Consider the following 25,777-nt stretch of genomic DNA (forward strand, 5'->3'; position numbering starts at 1 on the left):
ATTTATAAAGAAGGTAAGTGTTAATTTTTATAAAATAAAAAATTTTACTTTTAAGTAATGTTTTTCTTATTTGATGATTGTTTTCTATAGAATAGTTTTCTGCGTCCGATTATGAATCAAAAATGAAAAAACATGAAAGTTGTTTATTTTAATGTAAGGAATTTTTAGAATTGTTTTTTTTTTCTTTTTTGCTTTGTATCGTAAGCATTCTCTATTTTACGTTTTCTACTTTCTAAATAATGATTTTCATTAAAACTTAAAATTTTTTGATAAAAATTGTTGTCAATACTTTTTTTACAAAATTAAATTCTACAAAATATGAAGCTTATGTATACTTTTTGCTTATTTTAATGTTTGAAGTAATATGATTCTTAAGACTATAAAAAATTTAAAGTTTAAATAGGCCTTTCAGGTCATATCATTAAATTTAGTAAAACTATTTCTCTGGCATTAGATTTTAACTCCAATAAGAAAATACATATTTTTTTCTGTTTATTTACAAATATTTTTGGTGTGTTTGGGTGCTCCTTCTTTAAAAAAAAGGAGACAAAATCTTGTTTTGGGTTGCATAAGAAAGGATATCAAACATTATTCTTTTTTAAATTTAATAGGCCACGATAAAGAAGGAACGTTACAATGTTACACGCTACATTAAAGACGTCTCCAGAGTAACTGAATGACTGTTCATATAGAAATCGCAGGTATTAGTCTCATACAACAACGCCCCCTATAGTTCGTTGCGATCGCGAATTATAATGTGAATCACTTTCTTAAAACCTTAAGATTGTAATACCAATTTAAGGTAGCATTAGCATAGGGTATTTTTTCTTATGGAGTAAGATAAGACAACAGCAGAAGACACACACGCGCATATATATTATATATTCGGGTCACTCCTTGGTAACTAACAAATCAAACGCGCTTACTGCAGTAAGAATGTGGCATAAAATAAAGTTCCTCTATTTATGCTTTTAACTCCATTTGCGCTTCTGTTTTCATATTTTGTAATCTGGCAATCTTATTAAGAAAATATTTTAAATCATTCTTAAAAGATACCGGTGCAAGTAAGTTCATTGTAATTCGTTATTCGCTTTATAGATTTCGTTTTGTGTTTTTTTTCTTTTGTTTTTTCTTTTCTGTTTTTTTGTCTGATATTTTTTTACTTAATGTGTTTGATTTTTTTAGCGTTCCTCACACTATTGTATTGATATATTTTGTTTTGGGTAGATTGATACAATATAAGAGTGCACGCGCAATTTTTTTCGCAGATATAATCGTGTGAGCTGAAGAAGACATTATATCATTTCCTTTTTTTTGTTGTCCTACTTTTTAATACATCTATTTTTTTAAAATATTTTATTTTAATAATTGTTCTTCTTCTCTTCTCATTAATCTTTACTGTTTTTTTTTATTTTTTTCTTCTTTATTTGTAACTAATTTTTTTTTCTACTTTACTACTTTAATAATTTATTTGAACTCACAATTCATTTGAACTGCTCTACTACATGTTTAAACCTGTTAAGAAGTCTATATTATCTAAATTATCTCTTTGCTTGCAAATTATTAAAAATGTTCTTCATTTATAGTGCCTTGAACTAAAAAAAATATATAATTAAAGGCAGAGTTCAATTCATTAAAAGACAGAGCTTTTAAAAGCAACCTTAATGATGAATTCTCTCAAAAGCTTTATTACCATCACAAATCCTACTCCATAAAGTCCATAAAGTTCATGAAACAAACATCTTAAATTTTAATAAAGTAGTTGATAAAAGTGTTCGATGCAATGCAGCAGTTACCACAAAATCATCGAAGTGCATTAGGTGACTTCTCATACCATTTCTTTTCAATGCTTTTAGCCAAAAAGAAAATGTAAAAAGAAAACATAACTGATTTTCTACCACCTTCCAACTTTTTGCGGAAACGATTAACTCTCAAAAAATAACTGCCTCAAACAAATGAAATTTCTCAACAAAAAATTTTCTTCGATGCCTTATCAATGTTTTGATATATCTGTATCGTTTCGATTGTTGTTCACTAAATTTTTTTTTGTCTTTTGATTACGTTATTTGTTATCGGAGTTAAGATTGTTTTTTTTTTTCGTTCTTCTTTGTTGATTTGACTTCAGTCTTTGATATTGATTTTGTAGTAAATGTTTCCAAGTCTAATATCTTTTTTGTGGGTATTTTTTTTTATAAATTCGGAAGAAAATACATTGAATGGGGTACTGTTATTCTAGAAAGGAACATTTATTGAAGCGTAGAACTAACAAATTTTATTGATCTTCTTGTTTGCAGATTTTAGAATTGCACTCGAAAGGGAAAAAATAAGTAAATAGGCATGATGTTTATAGTCTTGAAAAACAATTCTTGTGACATTTAATCATCGCTTTTTTGTAGTAACTTACAAAAAAAAATCAATCAACAAGATAAAAAAAATTGAGAAAAGAGCTTAACATCAAAATTAAGATTGTGATACTTTAAAAAATGTGTTTTTTCTTTTAATCGTAAAAGTTTTGTTTTATAAAAATTTTAAGTTTAAAATTTTAATTAGTTTTAGAAAAAAAGGATATAATACTAAAATTCTTGTTTTGTTAGTGTATGTCTAATTTACAGTAATGTTACTAAAGAAATAGATATTTATAGTTATGTTCAAAAGAAAATCAAGTTTAAATGTTGTAAATTAAATTTGCATCAGTCTTTTAGGCCTTTGTTGTTTTTACATCTATCAATGTGTATTTTTTTTTATAAATTATGATTATAAACTCCTAATATACATAATATTTTAAAAAATATATACAGTAGTTAACTTTTTATTTATTTTATTATTTTCATTCTTTTGCCTGTCAAACATTCGTCATATCTTATTCACGAAGTTTGAACTAAAATTCACATTTATTATGTGTATGTAATTATTTACGCGCTACTCAAGAATGTAAAATACAGTAATGCAAGCTTATGATAAAAACAAAAGTTATTATAATGCAAAAAAAGGGAAAATATACAGAGAAAATATAGGAAGAATTTTTAAATATTATTTATTTTCTGTCGTAAAGTTCTTCAATATGCCTTTTCAGGACTATTATTAAGTTTCTTACAACTGTTTGAAAAATACGAACTTTTTGCTCTTTATTTAGATGCTTTTGTTTGTCTAACATTCGCCAAATGTACCTCTTAAACACAAATATAATTTTACGTAACGTTTCTTTCTCTAAATTCGTTTTATCTGAGGGTGCTTTGGTGCTCCTAAGGGATGGTGTGCTTGATATTTCAGTGGAATTATCCAACTCTTCAATCTCATCTTCTGCCAGTTCATTCATTTTTGACTGATTAGTTTTTGTATTCTTAAAGACATTAGATGGCTCACTGTTTGGCTTTGAAAAGGTTTTTTTAAAAATGTTTGTGCTTACTTCGCCTTGACGAGTACCGTCCTGTGTAGCATTCGGATATAAATGAGGATATAATGCATCAAATATCTCTGAGATATTACTAGAAAATGTTCCGTTTTCAAAAGATTCACGAAATCTAGCAATTGGTTCTGACCATGAAGCGTTTCTCAGAATGCGGATTAAGTTTCGGGTTGTTCTGTTTCGGCTTTTCTCATCATCTATGATCCTTGGTGATGATATTTCCGTTTGCTCATCATTTTGATTTAAACTTTTTCTATTAAAATTAGTGGATGCATTGCCTTTCTTAATTTGATAATCCTTAAAGTACGGCAACGATTTAGTCTTTGCATAACTGTTCTTTAATATGTCAAATATTTTTAGAAGGAACTCAGTTGAATTATCTAATGTCTTTGAATTACTCTCCAACAATCTTTTTCTCCATTCCATGCCATCTAAACTTGAGCTTGCTTGTTCGTCGTCGTTCATTGTAACATTCGCAGGCAGAGTGGAGTTAAGATAAAATGACCCTGGCGGTAATGCTTCGGTCGGCATAGTAAAAGTCATTTCATTAAAATAAAAAGACATGTCCCCTTTTTCCTTTTGCTTGTTATGCGGTAAAGATGCAGCCTTCGCGTAACCATTCTTTAATAAATTAAATATATTAACTAAAGACTTGTTTGAATTACTTGGTTTTGCTGTATAGTTTTCCAGCAATATTTTTCTTAAAACCTCTCCCATTAAACTCGAGTTTAGTTTAGTTACGTCTAGTGTTAGTTGAGATAAATTCTTTTTTAATAGATCACCCAATTTGTAATCATCAGTAATGGAGGCTGTCTGATAAGATAATTTTGTTGGCAGTGTTACAGTAGATGAATTACCTTGTTTTATTGCTGTTTTATGAAAGTACATCGGCCTGATTTTGGTTTTATTATTGTGATCATTCCTATGAGTTGTATTCACTGCAGAACCACTTTTTAAGAGGTCATATAGATTAATTTCCGCCACATTATTCTCTAACAATTCTCTTCTTGGTGATTCGATGCTTAAGCTTAAATTTAGTTTGGTGTTATTTTTCCTTTTATCATACACATGTCGAGAAAAGTTCTTTTTTAATAAATTTCCCCATCTGGAATCGTCACCAGTAATATTTCTAGACATATTTTTTCGTAGATCTGCATTTCTTTTCAGGTAAAAGCGCTCTGGCCCAGTAAAAAATCTTTTATAATTTCCAGGAGTCCTATTTCTTCGGTTTTTAGCAAACTCAAAATTTCCATCTACGTATTTGACATTTCGTCGACCACCATTTTCTGTGTTTATAAAACTATTGGTATATTGATTATTTTCATCGTCATCATTTTCAAACTTATAAGAAGTAGGCCAACGGCGTGATGCATTAATTTTGATTTGCTGTTTATTTTCCAGAGAATATTTAAGTCGCGCTTGTCTTCCCAAATTCATCAGAAGTACATCAGGAATTTTAATGTTGATAATCATGTTATTCCTTGTATTTGACACACCCAATGAAGCGTCGTTTTCGTTAAATTCCTTCAGAGTGCGACGTGATGGTCTTTGAGATATCTTTCTAAAGTTCTCGGTGGACAACTTTGGTTTGGGTTTTCTTTTCAGTTTTTCCTTTTTCAGCTTCTTCCTTAAATATTCTTTATATTCTTTAAAAGTTTTTATATCAGCTGGAAATCTTATTTTTTTGTATTTATGTCCAGACTGTGTTTGATGTAATTTTTTGTGCTTCAGTTTTTTCTTGTGCATTTTATTGATCTTCTTTTTTAATAATTGCTGCTTGCGTGCATATAATTGCGCAATTGCGGAATGTGTTTGAGTAACTGTGGAATGACTGGTAGTGGTAACTTGAAGAGCGTCGACACTTTTATTATAAAACTTGATTACACCCATCCCAGTATCTGTTAAGAATGCCTTCTCAGTACTTGACTCGTTTAGTTTAATCAATCTGCAAAAAATAAATAATATAAACATGGTTTATGCTTTATTGAATACATCATGGAAAAATGTTGTAAAACCACTTATATTTGTCAAAAATAAAGTGCAAAATATTTTAATTCGAAAGTAGTATTATGAAAGTTTTAAGACATCGTGTGTTTATCTTGTTTATAAGAACCTTTTTGAACGAGTTTCTTTAATACTAAGTAATTCGCAATTAAGGGTACTTGAAATAAAAAATAAAGATCCATGCGATAATGATTAAAATTAGAAAAGAAGAAAAATGTTTTGAGATACCGTAAAAGACGCCATGCTATTTTTAGCTCCAATAATGTTTAATAAATTTTGGTATGATATTCTATTGGTATTTTAATAATGAGGGATGTTTTAATATAAAAAAGATATACTAATATCGGGATTTTATATAAGCTCTGCTGTCATAGCTTTTCTACGATTTCCCTCCTCAAAGTGTTAAATGAATGAGAAGAGATTGTGGCAAATTTTTACTCTCATGAGTTAGGCGCGAGCAATAGTATCAGACAGAATAATACGGAATGTAATAAGCCGTTATTTTAATGGGATTAACTTCTAAAATCATACTTTGCTCAGTTAGTAAAATAATAACAAATTAAACAATTTTGGATTTTTGCTAGCTTCATTAATTGTATCGTTATATATGCCTTGCAGTTCTGTGCTTGATTTTGTTCTAATGATAGCTTAGTTAAAGAAGTAAAAAAAATTACCAATCTAATAAGTACTTTTCTTAACAATATAAAAAAAGAAATATAATAAAAAGATATATAATTAAAAAAAAGAATATTAGGTATCAATTATCAAAGTACCTGTATAAATAATGTCAGTAATATCTAGTAACGGTATTAATCAAGCATCACTGACTTCAATAATAGTTAGTGGAATCCTTATGTAGTATATTGACGGCAATGATGCCTTATAAATTTTGGAATTTGGTGCTGTTGGTGTTATGGTAATTGTTTAGGTTTAATAGGTACGAAATCTACAGGTGACTAGGTACCAACTACAGATACAGTGGCAATACGATTTCTGTGGTGAATACTGTGGCAAATTCGTGACTCCTGTAGAGTACGGGAGAAAATTGCTTCATTGTGGTAAATTTTGACTATCGTGATTTTTTTGAACAATAGCTTTATGCCAAATGACACTGAATGTAGTCAATATTTAGTTTGGTGAGATGAACTTCCAAAAACGTGATTATTTTCTTAATCTAATAGCGTTAAGTTATTGGAAAGGGAATATTAGGGTTATTGAAATCATAAATAAAATTAAATTTAGAATTTAATTATCTTTAATAACTGCATGGCTTTCATTTTTCTGTAATATTTCTTAGCATTAATTAGTATCGATTAATGAATTATTTTCGCTATTTTTACCCCGTTAGAAAGAACTTGGTTAGTAATAAAACTATCACTTTAATTTTTGTGTACAATTTGAAAGCATTAAAAAGAGATTCAGAATTCTTACGACATTTTCGACGGTCATTTAATAAATGTTTTAAAATCACACTTTACTTGTTGAATGATTGTTTGCCTTTTTTAACTCCGGATTTTTTAAAACTGCTTGGATGATATTTTTTCATTTTTCTTCTGAACTTCTCAATCACTTTCTTTTCATGAACGACAGCATAACCAATAGTTGTATATTTAGTATCTTTTTTCTCAGCGCTTTCATTATACGACTTCCGTCCACTAATTTCAGTGTTGACTGCGAACGATGCAGGGGTACTCACCTTTTTTATTTTTTTGTACCTGTAAAGTAAGACATAATTTTAATTATTTCCCGATGATAACATTTTAAATAGAAATCTAAATAACGTTGCATAATAAAGAAGTGCTATATTCGTTTGAAGGAGTAATAATAATTAAAAAAAAAAACGTATTTTATGGGGCTTTTTACACTTTTGCCTCACACATAAAACACATCAATTAAGTAATATCTTGGTATAAAAAATATTTTCAAAGGGTTTTCCAGGCTTTAGCCCTTCGAATCAGATGGGACACTGGTTTCCCGTTTATATATATATTTTTTCTCACTCTCTAATTGCGAAAAAAATATATATTTTGGTAATTTTTAATTATAAAAAAGAAAACAGTCTAATAATTATTAAAGTATGTGTTAGATTATCGGAATTGTATTTGTACTAAAATATAAAATCCGAAGGAAATTTTGTTGGAAAAATATATTCTTTTTCATACTCAAAAATCTATCAAAAATTGATTTTGTTAATTTCTGTTTTTGTTAATTAAAATTTCTCTGACAAATAACTGTTAATTTTACATTTAATGAAGAAAAAAGGCATCGGTTTTCCATGCTGTAATTTTGACCCATATAATATTATATTGCTAAATATTTTATTTTTCGCTTACTCTGATTAAACTTAATACAAAATAATGAAAAAGTATGAAAAATATGTTTAATAAAGATTATACGTCAAAGGGTTTGTAATATTTGAATCAAATGTTGATGGGAAGAATTTTTTTTAATCAAAGTGCTTTTTTTAATCTAATATCTTTTAATACAAAATAGCCGAGAAAAGTTTTGAATGAGCCGACCAGGTGGTCGAGTGCTTAGCGCGCCTGACTGTGGAGCCGATGGTCGCGGGTTCGATTCCTGCTCAGGGCATGGATGTTTCTTTCTCTCTGTGTTCTATGTCCTTTCTCCGTTCTGCGATTGTGTGAATGTGCCCCGCCCTATAAAGGGCTTTGTGGTTGTGTGACGTGGGTGACGCTGCTCCACCGCCGTGCCCACAGGTGCCCACTGGGTAACGATAAGCATTCTGAGGCCATTGGGCATTCTGAGGCCATTCTGGCATTCTGAGGCCATTGGGACAATACATCCCAAGTGCCCGCCATTAAAAAAAAAGTTTTAAATGATCGAGAAAATATTAAAGGTTAAGTTATCCACTTTAATGCTGGAACTTGCTCATTGCAAGCTCTGATAAAACAAGATCCCAGGTATAACAATGAAAAATTTAATAAATGGCTGATTTAGAGTTATAGAAACTATGGAAAACTCCTTTATTACGCGAATAACCTATCTTTTAGAGGGGAAATTTAAAAAATATTCTGAAAATTATTTTATTAAAAAGCTATGAATTCAGAAAGAGTAGCAATGTAAGATTTTTTTTAACTGTCTTATCAAGACTGATGGAAAACCAAATGGGACATAAGCTTTTGGGATGAATTCGAAATTAAGGACGGTCACCGCGATTACTGGTGGTGCAATCAACACCAGTGAATAGATTCTACACATCAAAATATTCCTGATTAAATCCCAATAAAATGTACCGCACTAGATATGCCATGATTTTTACACCAATGTTTACTATATAGTAACTAAATCACTGCATTTCCTAGATAAGTATTACTGTAAAATGACGGTACAAAATTTTACAGTAAAAATGGATTTTACAGTAAAATGAATTTTACTGAAGCTGTTCTCAGGGTGCCAATAGTTATTATCGTAGTTTGTTCCGGAATTGTTTCAAAATGTACACTACACTGCTTACGTGACTGCTTGCGTACAATGTTCTTGGCCAGTGATGGAGAAACTTTTACGATTAGTGTGCCAGTTAAAGTACGGTTTACTATTTTCAGGTATCTAGTGTGCCACTTGTTATATTACCTTTTCAAATACAATGCACCAGCCATTACCTTGATTCTAAGCCCTAAATTTCAATGATGTACTTGCTGTTTAGTTATTAACTTATATTGGATCAGATATAATCCTGTTTCTTACAAATGGTAATATGGAATTCATTGATGAAAATAGCTGGTATTGTGAAAATTTGCTATTACAATTTCCATCATAATTTAAGTTTGCAATTTATTTTACAACATATCGCCATCCAATACTTCCATAGAAAATGTTAGCCCCCTATACAACATGGACTTCGTTAATAGTTAAGGAACCAGTCGCCCTAACATCCTAACAAATAAATTTCTTTTTAAAAATAAAGTTTTCAGTACATCTAATTAAAAAGTTATTTAATATATCTTGCATGCCACCAAAATACACATCACGTGGCACCAAGAGGCAAGCTAGGCAGAGGTTCGTCATCACTTTTCTAGACAAAACGTTTATGAATTACGCATCTAATCAGCTATTCATTTTATAGCTACACACATTTTATACATCGCTAACTTAAAACTCTTTCTGATATGAAAGTTAAAATATTTAATGTTGTGCTTCAAAGAGCTCAATTAATTTTGTATAATGAGTGGTTTTATTGATAGATCATTGAAGTAATAAAAGTTTTAACATTTCTTTGCATAATCTTGGCCAACTTAAGTTTAGATGGCATTCTTATTTCGCGAACTAACAGCTTCGGTCTCTATGACCTTGTTATATGACCAGTTATGATTACAAATTATGAAACATTATGCCTGGAAGATTTATACCACACAAGAAAAACTATTATTGAACTATATGTAAAAAAATCCAAGAAGCTGAGTATTTTAAATTTTTTGAGAAAATCATTTGAAGTAGTTTAAATGTTTTAGTGATTTAATTGTCATTTGCTTAATTATATTATCTAGCATTTACTTAATTATCAAAAACTATATAATTTTTTAGAGTTAGTGAGCCCTTTTTAAAGCAGAATGGTATTTTTTTTTTGAATTTATGACTTCCTTGCCATAAATTACTACAAGGCCAGCACTTGTAGATTTATTTTTCATCAGAAGTTTTATGATATAGTTTTTATCCTCCAATTTCTTTCTTTAATTATGATTGTTGTTGGAGAAGTCAACACTACTGCTTTTGTAACGATAAAATAAGTTACAATTTTACCACTTCCTGAGACGAGATATATATTTAAAAATAAAATTATTAGCAAAAACCAATGATTAAATATAAATTAAGTGTCTAAATAAAATTTTTCAGTTAAAAATTTAATCTTTAAAAAAGCATTTTTTGTACTTTTTCAATCTATAATTTTCTTTTGTTTTAAATATTATGACCTTAGGCGATAACTATTACCAAGGCATTTTAACCATTAATCTATGTAAAACTCTAAAACAGTAAACTGCATTTGCGTTAATAATAAATATGTGCATACATAAACAGTATACGCTACTAAGCCATATTGTTTAGATGAATTAATTTATGTTCTAAAACTGTTATAACTAATGAATGTTAAAATTATGACTTGACAGTAATTCAATAAACCTTTGCTGATACCTTTAATTCATTTCGCTAGAATTTCAGAAACATTTTATAAAATTTCAAAAGAATTTTCGTCTCTAAAAATATTTTTATTTATGCTTGAATTAGGACTATTCTTAATTATGTGTAAGTTTATATTCATTTTAATAAATAAAATATTACGCTTGGTTTATACTTTTAGAAGATCATTTAAATACTATTTACTTTTTTGGCGATATTTTGCTTTTTCTAAACCCTTGCATTTTTGAATGTCCTGATTGATACTTTTTCATTTTTCTTCTAAATGTATCAATTTTTTTTTCATAATTTGCAGCACGACCCGATGTTGTAGTTCGGACAACTATTGCAGCGGCTCCTTTATCGTAAGGTGCTTGATGCTCTGTCTTTTCGTTGACTGATTCAACTGCTCCGAATTCATTCAGCTTTTTCTTCCTGGCAAGTAAAAATAACAAGTATAAAACAAGAAAAAAAAAAGCATTTTCAAGCTTTACAATATGCAAAAATTTACTACTTCAGGAAAACTTCAAAAAAAAATCAATCGCCTAGGATGATGTGCATAATGGCTAACTTATGATTATGATTCTTATGATTGTAAGGTTTATCATAAGCAGTACCTCGTAACTGCATTCTTTCACTTTTAGAATGTTTGTTGTTTGAAACGGCAAGTGAAGCAACAATTAATTTTGAGGATTTGGCATTTTTCAAATTAAGTAAATTATGTCTAGTTGTTTTAATAGATAGAGATTTAAATCATTAAGCAACTTTTATTAGTTAGCCAAATATGAATTTTTTAAGCCATACAGCTCACAGTATTGAAGAATAAAAAGTTAAATTGTGTATTAATGTTATGTATACCATTTACCAATACCAGCATGCAAGCGAACTTTTAAGGCAGAGTGCTTGTTTCTTGTTTTTTCAGCGGCTTCATCTATGCCCAAGAATACAAATTCAGCCACACACACGTCACAATCGGTTTTACGTGAAGGACCCAATCATACTGCATTAATTCCTAAACAGTTCGTAATCTTGACCTCAACCAGAGAACCTCAACCAATATCCTATTCAATACACATAGGTAACAATTTGTTATGGGAACTCTGAAGACTTTGACCCCGACTGATTTAACGTGCACCAGACACTATTTAGTTCACCAGGGTTCTTCGGCTGGTGGGATTCATACTCCCGTTTTCACAAATACGAGCCCAACGTCGCACCAGTTAGGCTATCCCGGCCCATAAAATGTGTTTTCTTTTTTAAATTCAAAATATAAATATTTATAAAAAAATATTTATTTCAACTCCCAAAAAATATAAAATTAATACAGAAATATAAATTCAGGTAACATGCTATACTAAAACAAATTATCAACAAATTATATACCAAAACAAATTATAATTACGAGTCAAGTGAAAAAATATCAATTAAGAAAGACAAGTTTTAAAAATAAAACTTTAAATAAACAATCTTAAACAAAATACTTGAGTTTAGAGACGATTTCAGTTAAGAGAATAGTTGTGTTATTTTCTGTTTTTGGAGAGTAGTTTTCACAATTTTTACTGTAACTTTAGACATTTTTTGAGCATTATCTTATATTTGGTGTCAATTTTTTTTGGAATAAAACAAGTCTTAACATAGTGTTTTTTCAAAGTATCAAAAATTTTGTTAAAAAGAAATCTTTTGACCCTTTAAGTCGCTAAAAGCATTTTTGTTTGGTAATGTCTTTTGGAAGCGCTTCGAGTTTTAAATCTAAGGGTCCATTGTCCTATATTTTCCTGAAAAAAGCGAGAATCTACAACAAATAGAATGATTATTATACATTAAATGCCCTCTTTATTGAAATTATCCATGAGTGCAACGTCTAAAAACTGATATCCCGAATTTAACAAATTATGATAATCATGATAATTAATTTCAACATCCCCTGCACACGCCATGTACAAAACAGCTACAATTAATTACATCTGAATTACTAACTTTATCCATTTTGAAACATTTCCCTATCTGACATATTATGCTAATTTTATCTGTTCATTGCGCTGTCCTTATATTTAAAATTTTTATTTCATGTATTTCGTTTCCCTTAGAAATTACCGAAAAAAACCAGGGGATCAATATTTTTCTGAAAAACTTTATTACAAAAACCACCTCTAAAATTAAGGCTTTGAAGGAACCTGTGATCTTCCTCTGGTACCTACTTACCGATTTGCTTATTACAAGATTTAAATTTCTGATTTAAAGGGTTTAAAGTTTAGTGATAAGTGCTGTTTTCTCAAATATCTACTCTCAATTGATGGTAAATAATTTTTGAAATAAATACTCAATTTTTAATTTTCAAAGTTCAAAGAGCCCGGTACGTTCTTACGCATCACGCCTATATATATTTTATCCCATGATGTTTTTCCTTTTGAATTGATTAAATACTAATTTTTTTTATTCTGAAATATTTCTAGTCATGCATATTTTTCCCATGTAATAATTACGATCCTAAAATTTCATTCATTCAATTTTTTATTTACTTTTCAAATGATGGTTTGTCCTTCTTCACACCACGGCTTCTTGAATAGCTTGGAAGATATTTTTTCTTCAGCCAGTTTCTCATCTTAGTTTGCCTCCAGTCAGGATATTGTGAGGAACCTAATTGCTTGTTTTGATTTGTTGCCATTGTCTCAACACTCTGCAAGTCATTTAGTGGTAACAGATTCCGATTCCTCCGGTTCTTTGAGTTTCGGTCCGCAAATTTTGATTGCTCATACGTGTCGAGAGAACGAGAAAAACTGTTTCGAGCATGCCTACTTGAAACATTCCTTTTTGCTCTAGAATAAACATCATATTACAGAAACATGTTTCTAAAATCATAAAGAAAATTAATGATGACTAATAATAATTTTAGAAATTATCAAGGATATCATTTCAGGGAGTCGGTAGGGCATATACCAATAATGCTAAAATTGACCTTTTTCGATGTATCTTTTCCCAGTATCTAAACAATATATTGCTCCAGTTTTTTGTACAGAATATTTACGTGTATGTGTTTACACTATGATAACTGTTAATACAAAACCTTGAAAGATTTCTTTAAAAAAGTATAAACGAAGAACTTTTAATTTTTCAGAAAGTTTCATCATTTTCATCAGAAATCTCTTATAACTCAGAAAATATTCATGGTAACGCTAAAACATTATCACAGTATACAACTGATATAATCTCAACTATCCCCCAAAGCATTTCAAAGCATATCATAAGTAGTTTCATAGGAAAGGTACATCGAAAACGGTCAGTTTTAGCATTATTGATACATGCCCTGCAGACACCCCTTAAAAATGACAACAGAAATATATCTGTTTTGTACATAATGGCCGCACTGAACAATAAAATTTTTTGTTAGTTTCAATCCAATTTTTTCATAGTAGGTAAATCAAGTAAAACCTTTTCAACACTTAGCTGGTAACTATTTTGAAAATTTACAAAGTTAATTCTTCAGTTAAAAATATCCATCGAAACAAAACGTTTTGAAATTTATCCACCGGCTCCATTCTGTTTTTTTTATTTTTTATTTAAGCGCAATTTTACATTTGCAAAATGCAGTTAATCTCAATGTATACTCCGAATTTTACTTTATTTGTTGTTAAGAAAGTAATAATGGACTAATGGTCAGTTAAACGTGTAATTTTAATTAGCAAATTTAACATCCTACTATAAAGACTACAAATATGTTATATGGATTCATACATTATCAGATCGCTCATGGGCTGCAATAGTGGCACAACTCAAAAAACACGCGTTTTGGACTAAGAACAGGTGTGAATATGAAAATCCACATTCTTTTCAGCAGTAATACTAGCACAACTCATATTCAACTTTAAGGTAATATTCGTTTAAACAAACTGAAGCATTTCTTCTCCATTTTTCTTAGCAATGAAAACTTTAAACCCATTTATCTCAAAATATGATTTTTTGAGTTGTGCCGCTATTGCAGCCCATGAGCGAGATGATGCGCAATATTTAAGAAAAACGAAAAATAATCATTAAAGAGTAATTGCGCAAAAACTTTTAAGAACATGCTGCTGTGCTTATGCAATATCCAATAAAGGCGTAAAATTTTAATATGTAATTACTGAGAGTTCGAATTAGTAATATAGCAAAGCTCTTGAAATTGAAAGAAATTAAAGTACTAACACTTTAAAATACAAATCTATTCTAACACATTAAAAGTACTGTTTATAATTCGATCATTATAATTCCTGTTTAAATATTTGAGTTACGTGTTGGTATGCGACTCTTTAACGTATTTATTTTTCATCAAAATTATGAATTTCCGTCGCAATTTGCCTCTAGTATTTTTAATTTATTTGCTGCAATTACAGACTTCCAGACGGTAATCTAGAAGTTTCTTTGTACTTTGATGACTTTGATTATTTCCTTAATTGTCCAGAGTAAAGGGTTTGCAAATATCCAGTTATGTTTCATTTTAAATATCTGCATTCATTCTAAAATATCTAGTCAGCTGGATTTAAAAAAAATGGTAGAATTTTTAAACTCTTTCAAATGTTATAAATTTTCTTATTTCGCATAATTTATTTCCCTTTTATTTCTTCTTACTTTGCGAATAACGGAAATTATTTTGTCGAATAAAAGGTATGCTAATTTAACTACAATAAAACTTAAAATAGGCAAGGCTTCAAATAAAAAGAAATATATTTGTAGTATAAAGAGAGATAAATACTTTTAATTCAGCTTTAATAAACAAATTTAAACGGTTCAGCTCATTTAAAAAAAATCAATTTATTGAGAGGGTGCTTTATACATTATAAAATCTTTGTAAATAAGTTCTTTTAATATCAAGGTTTTATAATTAATTTTAGCCAGCAAAACCAAAAAATTTAAAACACTTCCATTTCAGCAATATTATTAAATTTTTATCTCTATTGGAGCACTTAGCTTTAGTTCTCTTTTGTTTTACAACACTAATTCGCAAGAATTGAGATTTAAGTAATTCATATTTATTATTCTTGAAAAAAAACACTAATAATTCACTTAAAGATGTCTTAAAAATATGCAAAATCCAAGAACCTGCGACAAATTGTTGTGTCAGTCAGAGGAAAAAAAAGATTTTACCAATCACAACACTTTTAATTATCACATTTTGATTCCCTAAGTACATTATTTAATGGTTTAAAGAAATGAACTTTAACTATATACTGTCAACTCTTTAAACCAATGCGGCTACCTCTTACTACGTGAAGTTCTAGCACTAAAACAAAAATTTAAGGTTATACCATAGTAAGTGATAAAAAAAGGCCCAACAACGCGCAACTGGAGGAGGAATGTTGGCTAAAGGGTAACTTCAATATTCAATTCTTACACAAATAAGGCAATGTGCAAAAAGCCTATTTTGCGATAATGCCGTATGTAATGCCTTAAAAACTGTTAATCATCACTAGAGAAACAATTTTTGATAGTCTAGCTTATTTCTTTCGTGTTTATGATTTAAAAGTTTTCTAAAAATAAGCATTGATCAAGTAATTGGCTTGCTTCGTTTCATTTTTGAAAAACTTATAGTCGGGACAGTTTTCGCTGTGAGCAGGCACAAGAGAAAAAGGTTGTTATGAATTTATAATACCAATATTTTGAGATTTATTTTCATGAAACAAAAATCGTTCATGAACAAAATAATAACCTTTCATCAATATTATATATATCATTCATTTTTATATTATTCATATAATTATTAAATATTTGTATTCACCTATTTTACATAGAAAATTTTTCTCGATTAGTTCATTTATATAGCGCTTTCATACGTCATTCCCTCGTTTTCTCTTACAATCCTTACTTTTTTCACCAAATCGTTTACTATGTATGAGACAAGAACCCTATAAATGGAACTATTTTTTCGTAAATCCTTGTAACAAGAGTAAATAATCNTAGATAGATAGATAGATAGATAGATAGATAAATATTAACAAGGTGATTAGCCTTGATACTAAATTAGTGCAATAAACTAAATTAGTGCACATTTATTGAACTTTGAACTGTATCAAACGTAAAAATTACTTACAAAATCAAACTCAGTAGTTTAAACTTCTTGGAGGATTTTTTGGGGATTATTCTAATTTCATTAGCCTTGCTAATTATTTCCACTTCTTTATTACTTAAAGTAAAACCGCCATGACGATGGTTTGCTTCTGTTGTTGGTGTGTTCTGTTGGACTTCTAAATTATATGCATCGCTGTCATCTGTAAGAGTATCGTCGTCATCGGCTTCATGGGTTAATTCGATTTCTGTTACAGATTCTGTTGTTTCTGGAGTTTCATTGGCTTCAGTTGCAAAATTATGTGAATCAATGTGTTGTTCAATATTTTCATTTCTCTCAGTCGATGGTTCTTCAGAAAAATTATCCTTTTCTAGCTGTTCCGACTCAGTGCAATCGAAACATTCAGTTGTAACTTCATCTGAAGTATCTGCATTACTCATTATTGTATTTAGAGATAGAAGAATCATAATTAAAAGAAGTCTGATAAACATCTGAAAATAAAATATTAGTTTAGAAATTATTTTAAATTATTTCATTATTTTGCCAAATAAATAGATGATAATTATTATGCAAATTAACGAATAAAACAAGGGTAATTTTATTGAATGATGTTTCAAATATATCAATATGAGTAATTACAATAACACATGCATATTAAAATTGTGGTTTTAAGCTTAAAGAAAATTGAAAATAGCTAACAAATTATTTCTAGAAAAATTTTAGTTTATTTTAAGTAAGAAGATTATATTTTATAACTTGTATTCTGGAATATTAGTTTCTCTGGTGTCCTTTTTATAAATACCGAATTGAATGTATAATTTTAATCTTAATAACTAGGATTCATAGAAGATAGAAGGTGGAGACGGAATAGGTTGAGAAAATGCAAAAAGTCAAAAGTGAGTTTTCGCTTGTCAGATGTTACTTGTATATTATTTGGTTCACTCTTTCACTACAAATCAATGGTGAAAAATCTGTAAATTAATGAAACCTATACTACACATGAAGAATATATTTGACAAAATACTTGGCGGCATATTTTTTTTCCAGGTTGGGTCAAATCATACATTAGTCAGGTTAAGTCAAGTACAATCAATAATGGCAAATGATTAAAAAAATTAGACCAAGTGAATTTGTCTATATTTTTATGAACTAATCAAGCTTGCCCCACTTTAAAACCAATGTTGGGTATTTTCTGCATCAATCCTTCTTTTCACGTGAGTTTTTCCAAGTCTCGTTTTTTATTTGTTTCTTTTGTCTGAATTCATTTTGTTATGTACCGAACTTCAGCTTGACAAAACTTCATAGCAGAGCAACAAGCTAAATTTTAGTTGTACACTGATTATAAATAACTAAAGTATACCAACCTTCATGGGGCAGATGTTGATGAAACTTAGTTTATACGCTTTATGGACCATGAAAAAAAAAGAATTCTGCAGGGAAAATAGTTCAAACGTCGATTATCAGGCGAGTAACGGGCAAGCATAAAGAGCAAAATTCCCTGGCGATAAAAAAAAACTTTATCTAAGCAGAGTATATGTTTAATAAGCATTGCACTTCTGTCAAAACATGATAAAAGCTTGTAATAGTCTAAGAACGCCTAAACAGAGCCGTGATGGCTTAGGGGATAGAGCGTTCGCCTTCCAATGAGGTGAACAGGGTTTGAATCCAGGCAATGGCTGTTCGATACGAAACCGCATCCGGCTTGCACCGTCCACAGTGCCGGCGTGCAATATCCTCAGTGGTGGACGGATAATGGGTTAGAGTCCCCTTGCCGTTAGGCTAACTGAGGGAAGTTTCCACGGTCCTTTTTTTCATGTAACGCAAATGCGGGTTAGTTCCATCAAAAAGTCTTCCACCAAGGCAAATTTCTCCCAAACTTGATCCAGAAGTACCCTTCTCTTCTGGATTGGGCACAAAATTACAAGGCTACGGAGTTGAACATTAGTTGTCGTAAACCCAAAATTTGGGTCTGCTGTTCAGCGACGGTTATAAAATATAAAATAAAATAGAACGCCTAAACAAAAAAAAAGGCCTTGCAATCTAAATATGAGGTTTTCAATCTATTTAATGAGCATTTCGAGTTATGCTTGCTTTTAGCCAATTAAACGAGAGGTTTCGTTTTGGAAAACTTCCATACGATGTGGAATTAAAATTTTAAAAAAATTATGTATACACGTTGTACAGAAAGCAAATAACCATAAAATATATCTTGCGAAAATACCATATAATAAAACAGTCACATAATAAAACATTAACAATTCATTCCTGAAAAAGTCACTGTTCTAAGAAACTATTAAAAAAATAATAGAATGTATAAAATACAATATAAGAATAATGTGGGGTGCTTGCTTTTAGTCAATTTAACGAGAGGTTTCATTTTGGAAAACTCCCTTAGGATGTGGAATTAAAATTTTAAAAAATTATGTATACACGTTGTACGTAAAGCAAATTACCATGAAAAATATCTTGCGAAAACGCCATATAATAAAACATTAACATTTCATTCCTGAAAAAGTTACAGTTCTGAGAAACTTGTTAAAAACTGTTAAAAAAATAATAGAATGTATAAAATACAATATAAGAATGATGCGGGGTGCTTGCTTTTAGTCAATTAAACGAGAGGTTTCATTTTGGAAAACTCCCATAGGATGCGGAATTAAAATTTTAAAAATTTATGTATACGCGTTGTACACAAAGCAAATAACTATAAAATATATCTTGCGAAAACGCCATATAATAAAACATTAACAATTCATTCCTGAAAAAGTTACTGTTCTGAGAAACTTGTTAAAAACTGTTAAAAATAATAGAATGTATAAAATACAATATAAGAATAATGTGAGGTGAAAGCGAGGAAGACAGAGCTTTTGAATCGAATGCTTCGAATTCTTGTATTCAATTCAGTCTAAGACACTGCCTCGCAAAGCAAATGGCCATTATTGCCCCCGCTAAATGTTTATGCAATTTCTCCTCATATTAACGTTCGCCGTGTAAGTCGTGGTTCACGTGTGTAATTGGTTTCGAGCCACAAGTTCTCATCCCCCTTCCAATATAAAGTACTTAACAGTTGTATTGGTGATATAAAGGAGACATACCACCAAATAATATTTAATCGTATTTTATTGATATTTCCAGTTTTATTTTTTATTTTATTCCACACGATGATATTCACGTCATACACATTGCAATAGAGATTTGGTTCGGCGTCTTTATACGTCAATCACGCTTATGTGATTAATTTAAATTTATTTTAATCTCGTTTTCTTCCACTCCCTAACAGCACTCATCTAACTCGCCAGTCTTTTTTGAAATTAGTGAAAATATTTTTAGTTTTTTCCTTTATAACTACATGGCTTAAAAAAGTGTTTCTTCATACCGCTTCAGAAAGTATTAGCGTCCTTCGTTGTACAGAAAACTTTCAATCTATCTTTCGAGAAGTCAACTATATTTATTTTAGATCTCTTTTTCGAAACGTATATTTAAAGTATTTATCAAGCTTCGCCAACACCCACCCACCAAATCGGACACTATGTTGATACAAAAAAAGAATTCTATTTATAACCATTTTGCATATGCGTTCATATTACAAATATGTTCGCAACCTACTCACATTACAAGCTACTCGAAGTTTATTTTTTCCTATTATTCAGCACAATGTATTAGGAAAAAGATTCAAATGTAGGTTTAATTAAATATTTGCCTCTTTGCTCTTAATTATCGTAATTTTTAATGCATTATAAGAGAAATTTATGCACCCACTTTTTATTAATACAAATTTTTATTGTTGTCGTCAATTGACAATACTTGTATGGCTACCTATATTGGTGTTGGTGTAAAAAAAACAACAACAACTTCAAAATGCTCGTGTTGTAATAGATTACATGAGTTTTCACACGCTAATCCTGTTCATCTTGGTTTGAAATCCATATGTCATTGCCTATTCGTAAACTACCTCATCATCAACGCTAGCACTAAATATTTTCTCCAGTAAAGTGATAGACTACTCGTATTATCGGGATAAGTGCGCGTGATTCAATGTTTTATAAAAATGCTGTGTAATTTCGAGTAACTTTGTGAGAATTTCCTCGTTGGTGAAATGGCTCCAACACATGAGCTATAAGACTTTTCGTCTTTCGCCACAAAATATCAGATAACATGGGTAATGTTAAGGAATAAAATTTATTATTTACATATGTGCCTGTACGGAGATCATGTAAAATTTAAAAATACATGAATTGTATTGCAGTATATTTAATCGCCTTTTAAGTTTGATACTTGTTTGCGATCCCATAAACAATGCTTTTTATTTATGGATACAATTATGAGAATAACTGCTTAAATATAAATGCTTTGTCAGTTATACTACCTTAAAATGAAAGATATATCTGTAATTTTAGAAATTTTGATGCGTATTAAAGCATATCGTTCAAATTTGCAGATAACTTAGCTTGGTGTTAAGTCGCACCAAATCATCGCATTTCTTTTTAACTTGGACAGTGCATCAAAACTGAGCCATACTGAATAACTTTTGATCTAATGATCGGATCTTCACGTTCTAGGACTCAGTTTTAACTATTCTAGGGGTGGCCATAAATATTCTAATTTATTAGAGTAGACGATATTTAATGTTGTTGTTATTGTTACTGTTGTTAATTTACGTCTCATTAGAACTGCACAATGGGACATTGGCGACGGTCTGGGAAACATCCCGGAGGATGATCCGAAGACATGCCATCACAATTTTGATCCTCTGCGAAGGGGATGGCATACCCGCTTCGGTAGCCCGACGACCTACGTGCGAAGTCGAGCACTTTACGGTAGCACAGTTTAACGAGGACCAATACCGCACACCCTCGGTCCCTAAGCATACTGATCCAAGTGGTCACCCACCCGCACACTGACCGCAGACAGTGATGCTTGACTTCGGAGACGATATTTAAAGTTGCAAAATCAGAAACAAAAACGCACTTTCTCGGAATGCATTTACTTTTTTTTCAACGGATTCAGATTTCTGACCCCTAAAATATAGAGAGTAGCCGCAATCTGAGAAACATGGTCCTCTTTGTTTCGTCAGGAGAGTGATTCAAATTTCAGTCCCTTTAATGATAATTTCACTTTTTGTGTATTTCAAAATGTCTCGAGAAATAGTTAAGCGAATTAAAAAAATATTTTCACACAATTATATCTAAAGATAATTCCATGCGAAAAATAAATTTTAGTAAAGATTTATTATTTTTTATTACATTATAAAATTATTATCAAAAGTACTTTGAAATGTAAGGTATAAAATTTTTGCATCGTTTTAAAGTATGTAACTTTACATAGCAAAATATTAAATATGATCAAAATCGGTTGAATAGTTCCTGATAAATCACATTTTAAAGAATAATTCTTCTTTTAAGAATAATTCTTCACTTTCGTTTAAAATGTGAATTATTCTTCGTATGCTTAAAATTTTTAATCATAAATTTGAATTAATAAATTTATAAATGGAAATTTTGCAATGTGATCATTTTAAAAAAATAACTTAAATTCATATTTCTTTAAAACGTGCTATTTTTCTAATCATTCATCTATTTTTATGCATTTTTTACGAAATAAATATACATTATACTTATAAAACTATTGTTTTTACACAAACTGTTTGCGAATGCAAATTGCACAAACATCAAACAATCACAAGAAAAATGTAAATTAAAGTCTGAAATTTATTTTTCATTAAATCCAGTGCTTGACGTTCTGCAAACAGAAAACAAAACTAATTAAATAAAAAGAAATCTTTTCTTTTTTTCCCTTTTTTTAAAAATTAAATTTACCACATACGAGTACGCAGACAGTAATGTTGCATACTCGCATCACCCTAACTAAAGTAAAGCCCAAAAGATCTGAAATAAGTATAATAGAAAAAGAATTTAAAGAATGGGATCTGGGTAGGCAAAGATGCTATCATTCACATTAACTCAAGAAGCGGCTTATACCGATTCTAGGAGAAGAGAGAAAAATAAGATCGTTGTAGTTAAGCGAAAATGGTTTAAGTCGCAGAAAAATTTTACTTTTCAATTCTTCCGCTACACTTCCTTATTTCAGAACAACTTATGAAAGTATTATCCGTGAAATAAGAATAAATATATAATAGTAAAAATGGGCATAAAATAATTAAGAAATAACATCAAAAATCATAATAAAAGTAAAAGAGTAAAAACAGTAAAAATTGCAGAAAATGAAAAATAAAGGTAAAAACAAGCACTAAAGTAAAGCATTCTAGCAACAGCCCATTGTGGGGCAAGCTGTCATAAAGGTTAAGGCTTTACAATTCCGAGACCAACAGCCTAATTGTGGAAATGTAGTCAGCACTGCGCATAGGCCGCCTTTACTTCTCAGACAATCGGGTGCCCATGGATCTGAAGCTGATTGGGCTTCCAGCCACCACTGGAGGTCGAACATCAGTTTTAAAAACAAGCAGTAGTAACTAAAATATCAGTGAAAGAGGAGCAAGGACACGAAAAAGTTTTAAAAAAATTATAACAGTAGAAATAAATCAAATAAGAATTAAACGATATCTCTTTAAGAACTAACTAACGATATCGTATTAAGAATTAAACAATAATCTTAAGTCAAAAATATTCATTTTGCTACTATCAAAAATACTATGTTCATTATTTTTAAGCTAATTAAAAATAATGAACATAGTATTTTTAGTCGAATAAAAATATCCGTAAAATTACAAGTCTTATTTATATTTATTAAATGCGTTTATCAATTATTGCATTAGATAATTGCAATTGTACAAACAGATGTTTATTTTGTTTTCTTGACGTTTGAAGATTTCCTAATCAGTGGAAATTATTATTTATAAATATTAAAATTTCTACATAAGTGTTTGATTACTAAAACTCAGTATAAGGGAAACACAATATTAAACTAATAAATATCTAAACATAAATTTTACAATGTGATCATTTCAAAAAAGAACTTAAATTCATATTTCTTTAAAACGTACCATTTTTCCTTAAAATGTTGGATTTCGATTTAATTCTCATGATGCATTAGCAAGGTTTGTAAATATTGTTTTGTTTACATTGATTATAAATTATAACAAAAATGAAAGCATTCAAGAAATGTTAGAGTGATGCCAGATTTAAATTTTAAGTATACATATTAATGGAAAAATTTTTATGACGTCAGTGGCATAAGCACAATGCAATGAAGCATGAATATGCTTATATAAAAAATGTCGAGCCACGTGATTTTTTATCGAAACCCATTTGCCATGTGTTCATTGCGTAAAAGGAAAAAAATAGCAAACACATTATTAATTTTTGATTCAATGCTCAAATTTTCAAGCACTATGACTCAATCTTAGAAGTTCGTTGATCTAATCTTAACTATTCTAATTAATTAATGTACACGATATTTTAAGTTGCGAAATCAGGAACAAATGTATACTTCATCTGAATAAACATACATTTTTATTCGATGAATTTAAATTATTGACTACCAAAATAGAAAATCTGGAAATTATGGATCAAATAGTTTAGTAAATAAATTAATATTCCCGGGCCCAAAATTTCAACCATTGTCCCGCCTATGCTATGAATAAAATGTACGATTATCATTCTAATGGTTAATCCCTTCTTTATTAATAATTAAAAAAAATTTTTAAAAAAAACAGAAATTTAAATAAAAAACGATCTATTAGAAAAGATTTAACATATTTTTTGCCGCTATCTATGTTAGAATATTTTATTGACATTTTTTTAAGAAACGATGAATATACATTTTTTGTACAAGTTGCCATTTTAATGCTAGAGCATGTAAAACACACGCGTTTTTTTCTTCTGCCAAGGCGTGACAAAATGGCGTCTCTTAAAAATAATAATACTGCTAGCTACTACTTAATAAGCTTAACTACTTGTTAGATTGGTGATTTTATTGTAGAGTATCATATATTAATCCGCAGAGCATTAACGATTCAAATCTATAGAATGAATTAATTGTTTCCTTTTCAGAGTTACTGGAGAGAACTGTCGTACATTTTGTCGAGGGCAAACTTTAAGAAAAGTATCGTCATGACGTCAGTGTGAATCGTCCTTCAGCGTCAGGGGCTCTACTTCAGCGTTCTCATTCATTCATAAAAGACATTTACTGCACATGCGTTGCCAAACAATTCAAGTATTACTAAAAAAAACTAGTTCACCAGGTCAATAATTTCGTTTAATATTACCAATATGCACGTGTTCATTTATGCATGTTTTTCTCTGAAAAAATTTTTTTTAGTCTCTTGAACTTTCTGTTTATTTATTTAAATCATTCAATACTAATTTACACACATTTGTAAGGATTAGTTTCGCCTCTTATTTACTCGAATGTTTTGGGTGAATATTTTACAAGATAGAATCTGAGGCTAAAATTTTGTACTAATTATATATTTAAACCTATCCAAATCATAAAATAAACCCAACTTCTTTTGAGAATATGCTTATTTGAATTGTTTCTTTTACCGTCCAACATTATTTATATAGTTATTAAAACTATTTTATTTATTTAAACGCAGTGTACGCTTAGAACCCGTGTATCTTACTTAAGGCTACACAGTACCCTAAAATTCACAAAAATATGCAAAAAAANTTTAATATTACAGGCCTTAAATTTTTTTTTTAAAAAAGGGTACCGTGTAGCCTTTAATTAAAAGTTTTACAATAAAACCATCTACTAAATTGCCCAAAATGGATGTTGCGAAGAATGCCGAAAGAAAAGTCGGTTACCTCATTTAGAAAAGTTTTTCTCAAACTCTGCTTTCTTACTCCGCTTTGAAAACTGTTTGCTTGCCGCTAAATTTCGGTTTATTTATTTATTCGGCTGATAATATCTGCTATTTGATTTTACTGCTTTTTAAACAATGTCAAATTGGCATAATTAGCTAAAATATTTAGGAGTTGGCGAGCGCCAGCGATCAGAGGGCGAAGCCTCTTAGTATTTTAATTATATCACTAAATAAATTGTTATTTGGTAACATTTTATCTTGTAATCGACAATAAGAGCAGTCTAGAGTAGTTTTTATACGTACTGATCACGCGATATCGCAATACAGAATTCTTCATTCCAGTTTTTTTCAGCAAAACCAATCAGGAGGTAGCATGATTAATATTATCTTCCAACTATTTTTTATTCAGAAAAATGTGATAATTTCTTATAACATT

General features: G+C 29.8%; 1 protein-coding gene across 1 annotated transcript; it reads right to left on the minus strand.

The window, feature by feature from the left end:
- Positions 1–2,865: 2,865 nt before the first annotated feature.
- Positions 2,866–23,667, minus strand: LOC139425527 (uncharacterized). The gene is made up of 6 exons (XM_071180542.1): positions 23,578–23,667; positions 16,602–17,068; positions 13,060–13,356; positions 10,748–10,975; positions 6,889–7,125; positions 2,866–5,351 (listed from the first exon to the last, which is right to left on the minus strand). The coding sequence occupies exons 1-6, from the start codon at positions 23,578–23,580 to the stop codon at positions 3,035–3,037; spliced, it is 3,549 nt and encodes a 1,182-aa protein (XP_071036643.1). The 5' UTR covers positions 23,581–23,667; the 3' UTR covers positions 2,866–3,034.
- Between the last annotated feature and the right edge of the window lie 2,110 nt (positions 23,668–25,777).

This window comes from Parasteatoda tepidariorum, chromosome 1 (assembly GCF_043381705.1).
Source record: "Parasteatoda tepidariorum isolate YZ-2023 chromosome 1, CAS_Ptep_4.0, whole genome shotgun sequence".
Lineage (NCBI taxonomy): Eukaryota > Metazoa > Arthropoda > Arachnida > Araneae > Theridiidae > Parasteatoda > Parasteatoda tepidariorum.

Bases quoted from the DNA above. Each gene is read 5' to 3' on its own strand.
- LOC139425527 (XM_071180542.1), bottom strand. The intron at 10,976-13,059 runs GTAAATAAAAAA...TTTACTTGCCAG, and splicing joins GACAAACCATCATTTGAAAA to GAAGAAAAAGCTGAATGAAT. The intron at 5,352-6,888 runs GTAAAGTGTGAT...TATTTTTTGCAG, and splicing joins GGCAAACAATCATTCAACAA to ATTGATTAAACTAAACGAGT.